The sequence below is a fragment of the Nelumbo lutea genome, chromosome 1, assembly GCF_056320005.1.
Source record: "Nelumbo lutea isolate HS-2025 chromosome 1, American lotus-T2T, whole genome shotgun sequence".
In the NCBI taxonomy this organism is placed as follows: domain Eukaryota; kingdom Viridiplantae; phylum Streptophyta; class Magnoliopsida; order Proteales; family Nelumbonaceae; genus Nelumbo; species Nelumbo lutea.
Window position 1 is genome coordinate 172,005,553 of NC_142684.1, and position 12,344 is coordinate 172,017,896.

The following is a 12,344-nucleotide window of genomic DNA, read 5'->3' on the forward strand; positions in this document are numbered from 1 at the left end:
CATATATATGTGATGAGGGCGGATTTGGCCCTCCAATGATATTGTGACACATGGCACCTCAGAACAAATTGGTGACACCTGGAATCACTTTGGCAACAACTTGCCTTATCCAAGTTGATGGTGTCCCACTTGGCGGCCTAGGCGCGAGCTGGCAGCCTAACACAAGCACGACCTAGCGGCCTAGCACAGGCACTGTTCTGGCGACCTGGCCCAGGCGCGACCTAGCAGTCTGGCACATGCGTCGACCTATCGACCTACGAGACGTGCTCGTCGACAAATTCGACATGCATACCCCACGATCCTTGGAGGTCGGCCCACATTCCGGAAGATGACCAACGTGCATGGCGGTTACCTCTGAGGATCTCGGACCAGTTAGACACGACCTCCCGGAAATCTCGGAGGCGGTACGTGAGCAAGGGTTATATAAAGGCACCAACCCCAATGGCATAGGAAGCAAGCAAGTAAGCAAGTTCTATCTCTCAGACTTTGTGATTTTTAGCTCGCAATCTACTATGAGAGTACTGACTTAAGCATCGGAACGACATCGCTGGATTAGCCACCCTGGGTCCTCTGACATTTGATTCCTTGTAGGTCTCTAAAGAGCAACAAAGCTTATCAATTCAGCTCGCCACCAGGCAGCTTGGTACCTAGTCAGTCCGACACCTCACAGGCAGTCGCCACCTGGTTAGCTTGGCACCTCATAGGTAGCCCGACACTATAGTCAACTCGCCACCTAGCCTGCCCAGCTCGACTCAGCTCAACAGCTAAAGTTCACTTTGGCCTGAGTCATCGACCACTTTGAAGCAAACCAAATGATGAGGTACTTAGCCAAAAGATTGATACATGACCAAAAATCGATTCATCAATTGGCGTTGTTTGTGGGAAACTTTACAAAAAGGTAAGTTCTCATCCTCCGAAAGGCTAAGTCCTCTTCTTCCAAAAAGCTAAGTTCTACTAAAAGCTCTCACTTTCTAGTTTCCATTTTTTATGAACTCAAAGACTATATAGGAAGTTGATGGCTAATAGACTAAACAGCTCTACCAACTTTATTTCAACTCGGATAAAGCCTCATCAATCCTCTTCGCGAGGTACCCTCTACAAAGATGAGCTCTTCGTGGCTTCTACGGGATTAGGCATCCAACATGCTGCATGGACGCCTCTACTGGTCGAGCCTTCCAAGGCTCCTGTGTGAGCTGGTGACCTAAAGTCAGTAGTGCTGCCCCCGTAGGTCGAGCTCGTAGTAGCTTCTTGTAGGAGTGGGTAACCGACGTCACTAACGAGGCTGATGCAACGTAGTTGTAGCTCTAAGGAGCCAACCTGGCGCGGCCTGATGGCCTAGCCCTGGCACGACTTGGTGGCCTGGCCCAGGAGCGACCTGGCAGCTTGGCCTAGGCACCAACCTGGCAGCCTGGCCTAGGCGTGAACTGGCGAACTGATAAAAGACCTCAACACTACGATAAATCCCAATTGCCTCCTAGGCATGGGCATACAAGTCTCAGTCGCCTCCTAGGCATGGGCATACAAGTCCCAGTCACCTCCTCGTCATGGGCAAAATCAAAGATCAAGGAGAGTGGACTACGAGTCGCTCCCACAGCCTAAGGGCTAAAATACCACATAAGACCCAATCGCCTCTTCGGCATGGGCAAGATCAAGGAGAGTGGTCTACGAGTCGCTAGCGAAGACCTCCTTACCATATAAGACCCAGTCGCCTCTTCGGCATGGGAAAAATCAAGGAGAGGATTGTGAGTCACTCCTAGAGCCTAAGGAATTGAAATGATGCTTACGAGCTCATCGAATTATTCATTCTGGGCCAAAAGGAGAAATCTACTCCCTTCGCCGAGTTACTTTCGGCTCGGGAGTGGGGGGCAAATGATGAGGGCGGATTCAGCCCTCCAATGATATTGTGACACATGTTACCTCGGAACCACTTTGGCAACAACTTGCCTTAGCCAAGTTGATGGTGTCGCACCTGGCGGCCTGGCCCTGGCACAAGCTGGCAGCCTAGCATAGGCACCATCCTGACTGCCTGGCCCAGGCGCGACCCGGCAACCTAGCACATGCGCCAACCTGGTGACTTGTGAGACGTGCTCGCCAACAAATTCGGCATGCATACCCCACGATCCTTGGAGGTTGGCCCACGTTCCGGAAGATGGTCAACGTGCATGGTGGTTACCTTCGAGGATTTCAGACCATTTAGACACAACCTCCCAGAGATCTCGGAGGTGGTACATGAGCAAGGCCTATATAAAGGCACCAACCCCAATGGCATAACAAGCAAGCAAGTAAGCAAGTTCTAGATCTCAGACTTTGTGATTTTTAGCTCGCGGTCTACTATGAGAGTACTGACTTAAGCATCGGAGCGACCTTGTCGGGTTAGCCACCTTGGGTCCTCTGACATTTGGTTCTTTGCAGGTCTCTAAAGAGCAACGAAGCTCATCAATTCAGCTCGCCACCAAGCAACTCGACACTTGGTCAGCCCGACACCTCACAGGCAGCTCGACACCTCACAGGCAGCTTCCCACCTAGTCAGCTCGGCACCTTATAGGAAGCTCGACACTATAGTCAGCTCGCCACCTAGCTTACCCAACTCAACTCAACTCGGCAGCCAAAGTTCACTTCGGCCTGAGTCATCGGCCACTTGAAAGTAGACCAAATGACGAGGTACTTAGCCAAAAGATTGATACATAAGCAAAAATCGATTCATCAGTATGTATCATATATTTATATAAATAAATAAATAACGCATATATATTATATATTAGGTCGAATTCTCTCAGATCGAAAATAAAGAATGATCCGAATTCAATCAAATTTCTGATCGGATCTAAAAATCTTAAATGGAAATATTCAAATCCCACAAAATAGGATTGGATCGGATCCTATCCATTCGCACCCCTAATACGATCACCTAAGGCCCAATTGGGTTAGTCACATCTATGATCTATGGCGTCGTCGTCACATCCACGTGCTTAAGACCTTGGTAGCTTCCTCGAAATCTTCAGTTGTATCAAATTTTTGGCTCGGCAATTGGGCCACAGTCGATCCTAGCTTTGAGCTTTCAGAAAGAACGTGGTGCAATGTTGATGCGTGTGGACCTGGTTTGGATCGCTATTACGTTTTGATGTGTTATGCATGAACTGATGAAAGTCATGGTTAATATATATAAATAAAAGCCAAGTACTCAATCTGAAAATTGAGGCATTTGAAGGATGTGTTCACATTTCATTTTTTTTCCTCCGGATTGCTGAAAACGGTATTGAAGGTGTTTATACGATAAATTTATAATTTTTTAAAAGTTTAATTTTTCATTTTAAATATTTTTTTACATATGTTATATAGATAAAAAGTTAAAAAATACTCTAATTTAAAACTCAATTTGTTTGGGGTGTAAATTTCATTTCCACTGGTGTAAACGTATGGGAGTGCAAATAGGCTGAGGCTCATCATATTTGATTTTCTTATTTATAATTTACATTAGCTAATGCGATGAATATTCAACGGGTGGTGGAACCAATGATAATATATCACGCCAGTAATTAATTCATGTGCCCTGTTGTAAAAGGTGCAAATTTATTAAGGAATATCATCGTTGTATCTCCACCTTATATGAAATTATATGAAAGAAAAGGAGGTAAGAAGAAAGATGATGCAACACCCCCCCTCCCCAATATTGTATCAGGCAGGTGTGCAAATTATAATTACAAACATATGAATACAAATTTGAATCCGAAGCAAAATTTGTATCCAGTTCAGATTTTCTGTGCAAACAAACACAGCCTAAACTTTTCTTGTCATGCATTAAGGTGGGAGTGGAAATTAAAAATAAGTTCAAAATTAAAATAAAAATATATTTTTGAGATAAAAAAAAAAAACTGTCTTAATTGTTTATAAATGAATACTTTTGTTAGTTTCAAAATATTTGTTATAGAGGAAAAAATAATACTTAGTTAAAACTTTCAAGCCCATGAGCAGTGAAACACAATATGGCTTAATCTTGATATAACACATTTACTAAAACCTCAAATAAGCTACACAAAATTGTTTGACAAATTTTAATAGGAAAGCATTTTTGAGATGATTGGATAGACATAAACTCCATTCAAGTGTATGTAAATGGTAAAATGCATTATGCATGGTTCTATTTAGGCAACTAGTTCCGTTTCACCCTGAAAACACTCTGAAGCCAAAAATTATTGATTTGGTCAGTGACTCGTTGACCCAGGTGGTTAAATCATCGACTCAGACAATGGTTTTGGCTATTTTTATTTTAATTTTGTATTTTTTAATCAGGCTGCTCATTCGAATTAGACAGTTAGATCCAGTCCCCAAAACAGCTGATTTAAGTGAAATGAATAATTTACTCAAAAATGAGCACAAATGATTTAATAAACGACATGAAAAAATGATTTCTTGATTTAGATTTACAAGCAATAGAAAGAAGTGATATGTTACAAATTAAGCGACTATAAGAATTAGAGACAAATTGAAAAAGGAATCGAGTAAAAGTGATAAGAAATGATTTAAGTGTTGATAATTAATCAATGGATGTGATACTATGTATAACAGAAAGGCATAACAGGATTCATCTAGATGACCCCATCTAGTTGGGGCAAGATATTCAAGTTTTATGGCACCCTATGTATTTCTCGACCATTCAATTTTGATATGTAATTTAATTAAAAAATAGGATTTCATTAAAGACATGATATCAAAAAAACTTATATCCAATGACCAATCAAATGGTATCATAAAAGAGGTGACCGATCAGGTGTTCATCATAATTCACAATTTACGGAATACTTTGATTGATCAAAACTCTTCTGCTACTTTTCATTATCATAGAACTTTTCAAAAAAATAATTAATTTTCTTTTTAAAATACACTCATCCACCCATCACATTTTTTAGAAAACAACATTCACTTTCACAATTCAGTGTAAAACGTTATCAGTATATTTTTACACCGATAACATTTTATATAAAATAAAAAATAAGGGTTTTTTTATATATATATAAAAAAAAAAAGAAGGGTTGTGATATGGTCATATCTCAAAAGGAAACAGCCTTGAATATAACTCAATAAACAATCCGTATCCTCTGAATTTAAAATTTTTAATATTCACTTTACAAGGAAATAACCGTATAAGCCGGAAGGGCAGTTCTGATAATATCATGAAAATAAGGGGTAGTTAGAAATCCAACTTCTATTTTATACCGCAGGGACTCTCTCCGGTTCTTTCAACTCTGCAACCCCTTCTCTTAAAAATTGTTTTATTTTTTTCCCCCAAAGTTTCAAGTAGAGAAGAATCATTTTTTCTTCTTTACTTCTTTTCGGGGATAGGGCTGGGGTTCCTATCCTAAGTCCTAACAAAGAAGCTTTTCGAGAGAGATTTCGTCCAATTGTATTAGGGTTCCTTTCTGGTTCTTATAAAAGGGGATTTTGTTGTTGATTTTCGGGAATTCAGTTGTAGTTCAAGAAGCAGTTCATCTTTTAGTTATTTTATTTCTTTTTCAGTTTTTGTGATTTCCCCCCTTTCAGAATTTAATCTCGTAAGAGGTTTCTTGGCGATTTTTCTAAAACCCGATCGTCTTTTTTTTTTTTTTTCTGAGAGGAATTTACGGTGATTCATCACTCACGAATTTCCCCCCTTCTGTTGATGCGTCTATAGCTTGCCCGCAATAATACGATCTTTCTCTGTGTTTGTCCGTTTAATCCGTCGAGAGCTTCGAAACCATGAAGGTCCATCCAGCTCCCAAGAAGCGAAACATCACGTTTCGGTATGATATCAATTCGAGCCTCTCTCAAGCAAACAGGGTGATGAGTAGGCAGAAGAAGCTCCGTCGACTTCCTCACATATTCAGTAGGGTCTTAGAGCTCCCGTTCCACTCGGACGCCGATGTCTTGGTTGAAGAGAATTCCAACTGTTTCCGCTTCATCGTAACAACAGACGATGTTGGCGATGATGTCAGAGCACACGCTATTGAGATATACCCTGGAGTCACCAAGATTGTGATCAGTGGCAGAAACGTTCTTGAATTGTCTCTAGACGAACTTGAGCTCGACCTTTGGAGGTTTAGGCTTCCACCTACGACCATGCCGGAGCTTGCCCGCGCAGTTTACGTCGACGGTGAACTAATTGTGACAGTCCCAAAAGGTGCGAATGCCAACAACCCTGATGGTACCAATGAAGAAGTTTGGGAAGAAGGACTGGGTCGTCTTGTCCTTGTACAATGATGCCTTGTTCCATTCCTGTGGCTTCAAGTTGCAATTTCTTTCACGCTTGTTAATGGAACTCATTCTGTATGCTTGCTGGTTGAATTAAGAAATTGCCTTTAATTACATGGGATGGTTGGTGCCATTAAATTTTTTTCGTGATGTATGGATTCGGGCTTGCCTCTGGTAAGCCGTTTAGATTATTTCTGGTTTCAAATTCTTCATTAATTTGAATACATGGGTTGGCTGCAGAAATATTTTAGGCGAATATATGAATCTTGGAAAATGAGAAAGAATCATTTTGTTCAGAACTTTTTTCCTCATTCTTTTATTATAATTATGGAATCTCTTGATCTTGACTTTTCCTTGCTGATTACCCATGAGTGTCATTTGCATCTTAATCTTTGAGAATCTGGCTTTGCTCAATGTCTGTATTTGCACTTCCGAGCAAAGGCCACTGCAGAAAATTATTCCAAAATCTTAATTTGAGGCAGAAAGCATATATTCTTCTGGTCGACTTGATAAAGCTCAGACAATTCAACTATACCATTTTCATCTTCTCATTCGGATATGCAAACTAACCTTCAAGTAGTCGATGGCCTGACCAGCGTTGGATAATGTTATCTTAGGGGCACGTATCAGAGCATCTGGTGATCATATCTTTTCAGGTCAGTTGTTCATATTCCCTTACTGAACATCCTCATTGTGTTAATGGGTTTTCATTTTTGGTCTGCTGGAAAATATTTTCGAGGGAGACTTTGTTCTGGGAATTGCTTTCTCCTGGGAAATATTTGTTTGTATGATTTCTCAATTTTGTAATGATGAAACTTCTTTCCTAGAAAATATATTTCCACATGAAAGTAACTTCCTGCCGAACCAAGTATAGAGAAAAAATAATTATCTGTAAAAGGAAATTGTACTCCAGAGTCTAGATGTTGTTAATCCCAAACAAAATGGAGCCATCATTGACTTCTACAAGTTCCCATAATTCCCTCATCCAGACAGTATATGGTCACCCTCAGAGGATGTTTCACACTTACCTTCTACTGCCTCCAGCCTACTTGTTGCTGTTTTTGGGTGCAGAGATCATTTTAACAACTGGGTACTCTATCTGAATTACCTCTGTCTCTGTGATTGAAATTATGTCAATCATACCATTCTTTGTTCTTTAACACAGTTCTGCATTCAAACCGGTCTTTCCTCTCTATGCCACGTAAGTTTATGAACACATATGGGCAAGTTTCTTTTGTTTACTATATATGCAAAGAAATTTCCTGTTTTTTATTCTGATCTTCATCTTTTTATCATTTGTCTGGCCGTCTCTCTCCTTTGGGATTGAAAAAAGAAAAAAAATCGCCCTCCCTTTCTTGGATTGCCATGGCCAACCTTTCAATGTGTCTCAAAGAGCATTAGGTTAAAAAGCATCCATGATTAAGACAAGATTCTCATCTAGGATTTTAATTGATTAAGGTTCGCTGGTGCTAATTGTTGTGTCTATCATTAGATTAGAATCCTCTTAATAGCCAAAGCCGACCTTGTATTTGTCTGTCAATGTTAGGGAGAATTAAAGACATCCTTACCTTTGGTCAGCCGATGCAGTGAGGCTATGGGTTTGGGAATCTATCCTTCCCTACCGCTAGTTTACCGCACCACAGGAAATGAATCACCTTTATCAAAAGGGAAACGTAATGGAAGGGATCATTTCGAAATCAGTGGAAGAGGTAGGTCGTAATAAAGTAGAAGGGGTTTCTTCCTTTTTATCTTCAAGAATAATTTCCTTTCAGTGATGGTCAGAGGAGGCTATATAGTCCCAGCGCTTTTATTGTCATAAAAGCTTCCGCAGCCGAGTTCGGTTTTGGCACGGTTCCAAAAAGCAAAAACTAAAAACCAACAATATATATAATATAATGGAATTCAGCAGAATTGAGTAATATTTCTCTCTGTACGATTTACCCTTTATTCTGCTCTGCCTGCTCAGTTCATTAGTTTAGATGGGATACCCATTTGAGCAGTTAGGCCTTTTCTACACGCAGGACGCAGCACCTTGAAAAAACCAACTTTGACAGAGTCTCGGGCTCGTCTTGACTCGTTGATAACCTCGCTTTAAAGATTCTTAAGTGTCCACCATGGAATCCCCATCGCCATCAGCATACCACCCATGATCTAAAAGCCAAGTTGATGATTTAAGTTCCACTAGAAGTCTGAGATCAACTACTGTCCAATTGGAATTGGAACCCACCAAACTCTGACACATCAATGGGTTCAACTGCTTGGCTAACGTGGAGTGGACATTAGCCAAGAAGGGTTGGAGTTGGACTCGTATGTGTCATGATGCCTTTCTTACTCGGTAGTGGCCTGTAGCTTACAGGATGCAAACGAATCCGATTCTGATCCCATTAAGCCGGATCCAGATGTCCGTTTGGAATTAAACGATTTGGCTTGAAAAAAAAACCAGGATTATTTCATAATTAAAATCAATTCGGATATTAAACGATTCGATCCACTAGAATTCTATTCGATCATCATTTTAATACGTAAAAATAACTTCATTTTATTTTGAAGTTGGACTTAAAAATGTCCATCTGTTATCTAATCGGCACTGGTAATCGACATTCACAAACAAGACATTCCACATTTTCTCTTTAGTCTTCTCTTCGACTTTTCCTTCTCCTTTTGCCCCCAAACCCTAAATCCCTTGAGACCCAGTCCTCAAGTGGTCGGTCGCTGCCTCACCATGGCCGATCGTTGAATCCAAACTCACCTCGCCACCCTCTCCAGACTTCCTTACTTATATCAACTCACCAACATTGGATAAGAAAGGAAGCTTCAAGTGGCTACTCCTTGCCAATCGTCGAGTAGTTCTTTCAAAACCCAATCGGTATTATTGTAAATTTTCTCTTTTTTGTGTTGCCTACTTTGAGTCTTTTCTCCCCTTGGTTGTAGTGTCCTATTGTGCTGTGTTTTTTTCTTTCTATTTATAAGATATTTATCTTATCATTTTCAAAAAAAAATATTATTTAAGTATGAGTGTGCCAACTCCAATTAGAAATATAGGAATGTTGAAGTAACAGAATTGATAATATGGATTTGTTCATGAATCAAATAATTAGTGATACAGACTTGTTAGTGATTTTTTGTTTTACATTTGATCTAGTTTTAATTCTTTATTTGTATTATTGTTTAATGTAGAATTGATTAAACATGAGTGAGCCAACCTCCACTAGTGTTGCTGTTGTTGAGGCTAATGAAAATACTAACATTGGTGATGTCTCGTCTTCTAAAATCATTCACAAGAGGAAGAGAACTTCGAAAGTTTGGGAGGATTTTGATTTAATTACAAAACCATCTGGTGTACAAGAGGCTATTTGTAAACATTGCCGACATGCATTTGTTGGGGGAAGTGCTAGTGGGACAACCCATTTGAAAAATCATCTTCCACGATGTAAATCAAGAAGATTTAAGGATCCTCTGCAACAATTGTTAGCAGTTACAAAGACAGCTAGTGAAAAGTGTGTCCTTGAACCTTTTAAGTTTGATGCTGAAAGGAGTAGATTGGATCTTGTTCGATTTATCATTTCCTATGGTTGTTCATTTGATGTGGTTGAGAATCCTTTCTTTGGAATCTTCACTACCAATCTCAACCCATCTTTCAAAAGCATTTCAAGGAATACAATTAGAAATGATTGTTTGAAGGTGTACAAACAAGAAAAAGAAAAGTTGTATAAATATCTTGATACACTTTCTTGTCGGTTTAGCATCACTATTGACATGTGGACCTCAACCCAAAGGTTATCTTATTGTGCAGTGACTGTTCATTATATTAATAATGCTTGGCAATTGAATCATAAGATTATTGCTTTTACCGCTATGAGATCTCCTTATGATGGAAATACTCTTTGTAGAGTTATTATGGATGTGGCATTGGATTGGAATATTGATAAGAAATTGTTCTCCATAACAATGGATACCATTTCTAATAATGATGTTACGGTTAAAGAACTAAAGAAGCATCTTAATGATCGGTCATTACTTCCTCTTTGTGGTGATTTATTTCATATTCATTGTAGTTCACATATTTTTAATTTCATTGTGCAAGATGTGCTGGGAGAGGTTTCAGAGTTGTTGTATAAGATAAGAGAAAGTGTTAAATATGTGAAATCCTCTCAACTTCAAGAGCAGAAGTTTGAGAATGCTAAGAATCAAGTGAAAATCTTTCCTAAGAAGGAGATGTTTATTGATACAGCCTATAGATGGAATTCTACATATGAGATGTTGGACTGTGCATTGGAAATGAAAGAAGCATTCTGTCGTTTAAAAGATATTGATCATGATTACCACATCTATCCATCTGAGGAGGAATGGAAAATAGGGTCAATTGTTCGTGATTGCTTGAAAATCTTCTACAACACCACCAATAAATTTTCTGGGAGAAGGTATCCAACTGCCAATGTATTTTTTACCAATGTTTGTACAATTAATCTCAAATTGCAAGAATGGGGGAGAAGTGGGCATCCATTTTTACAATCAATGGCATTTAAAATAAAAGAAAAATTTGACAAATATTGGGAAGATAACAATTTGGTGTTAGCAATTGCCATTATGCTTGATCCTAGATTCAAGATGCAAATAGTAGAATACTATTATAACAAGATTTATGGCTTTGAAGCAGATAAATATATTTCAAGAGTTCGGACAACTATTTTTGATCTCTACATGGAATATGGAGGTGAGTTAAGGGATCTATTGCCATCAGAATCACAAGCTTCCCTTACGGAAAGTGGCAGTAGTAACTTATCTTTAAGGGTTGGATTTGAGGTTGAGGCTAGTGATAATGAAGAATTGGCTGATTTTGATAAGTGGTGCATTGATTCGGGCATTGCTTCCAATATAGCTCTTACAAAATCAGAGCTTGATGTATATTTGGAGGAAAACTTGTTCCCTCGATCCAAAGATTTTGACATATTGGGATATTGGAAGCTTTACCATCTTAAACGTCCTAAACTTTCAGCCATGGCTCGTGATATTCTTGCCATTCCAGCAACTACGATAGCATCAGAGGAAGCTTTCAATACATCTGCAAAGGCCATTCATAAATATCATACATGCTTACGTCCAGAAGTTATAGAGGCTTTGATGTGTGGACAAAGTTGGCTGGAACCTACTATCAAAACGAGTACGTGAATTTAACATATTTAAAATTTTGTATTATTCTTTCTACCTTCTTATTATTAAAATATTTTATGTCTTAGAAGTTGATGGAAATTTTCTATTATTCTTTCTGCCTTCTCATTGTTAAAATAATTCTGTTTATTTTATGTTTTAGAAGTTGATGGAGAAATGGAAATACATGAAGAAGGTGGTTGTTATTTTGACTCTGTAATTCAAATAAATTGATTTGGTAAGTTTAGTTTTGTTCTCTTCAATTTATTTTATTTATGGCTACTTGTATTTGAGATCTCAACAAAGAAATTTTTGTTGTAGGAATTTTACTGAGATGATGGATCATCGGATGGGAAATTTTTTATGGCAATAATTGAGACAAAAAATCATGGGATCTTTATTTAGTATTATCTTAGTTTAGTTATTGTTGTGGTCGTTTTGGTATTTTTCAAATAACTATTTTCATGATGGTTTGTAATGGCATTGCTTCAGTTTGAGATAATAATGAAATTAATAGTGCTGGATGATCAATTTTTTTTTTTTTGATGGTTGTGTGATAGAGTGATAGTTTTGCTACTTTGCCATAGAATAAACATAAATCATGTATGGGTGTGGTTTTTAGCTTAATTACTTTTATTGAATATTGATGATGCCTTACTTGAAAGGAATACTAGTTTAGATATCTGAATTTTTTATCGAAGTTTAGGTATCTAAATAACTATTACTACGGATATCACTTTATGCAGCTTTCTTGAATTATCTTTTGAAATTGTCCCATTAAGTACTTTTAATATTTCCAGTGTTATTGCTCAATATATATATATATATATATATATATATATATATATATATATATATATATATATATATATATATATATGGTGGACATTATCAAAGCACAGCTTCAGGGGTATCATATTTGTATCTGTGTAGGTTAACAACATTAAATTGTTTTTGTCCAATATGATTAT

The 12,344-nt window shown here is 38.3% G+C and overlaps 2 protein-coding genes across 3 annotated transcripts; both read left to right on the plus strand.

Moving 5' to 3' along the window:
* Positions 1-5,733: 5,733 nt before the first annotated feature.
* Positions 5,734-6,339, plus strand: LOC148879209 (uncharacterized). The gene has a single exon (XM_088960650.1). The coding sequence runs from the start codon at positions 5,734-5,736 to the stop codon at positions 6,232-6,234; it is 501 nt and encodes a 166-aa protein (XP_088816776.1). The 3' UTR covers positions 6,235-6,339.
* Positions 6,340-6,371: 32 nt separating this feature from the next.
* On the plus strand, positions 6,372-11,904 carry LOC148879210 (zinc finger BED domain-containing protein RICESLEEPER 2-like). 2 transcript variants are annotated; one of them, XM_088960648.1, is made up of 4 exons: positions 6,372-6,881; positions 9,403-11,386; positions 11,537-11,611; positions 11,695-11,904. In XM_088960648.1, the coding sequence occupies exons 2-3, from the start codon at positions 9,415-9,417 to the stop codon at positions 11,605-11,607; spliced, it is 2,043 nt and encodes a 680-aa protein (XP_088816774.1). In that variant the 5' UTR covers positions 6,372-6,881; positions 9,403-9,414; the 3' UTR covers positions 11,608-11,611; positions 11,695-11,904. The 2 variants fall into 2 exon arrangements, with proteins under 2 accessions (XP_088816774.1, XP_088816775.1); XM_088960649.1 differs by having other exon boundaries at positions 11,540-11,611.
* Positions 11,905-12,344: the final 440 nt, after the last annotated feature.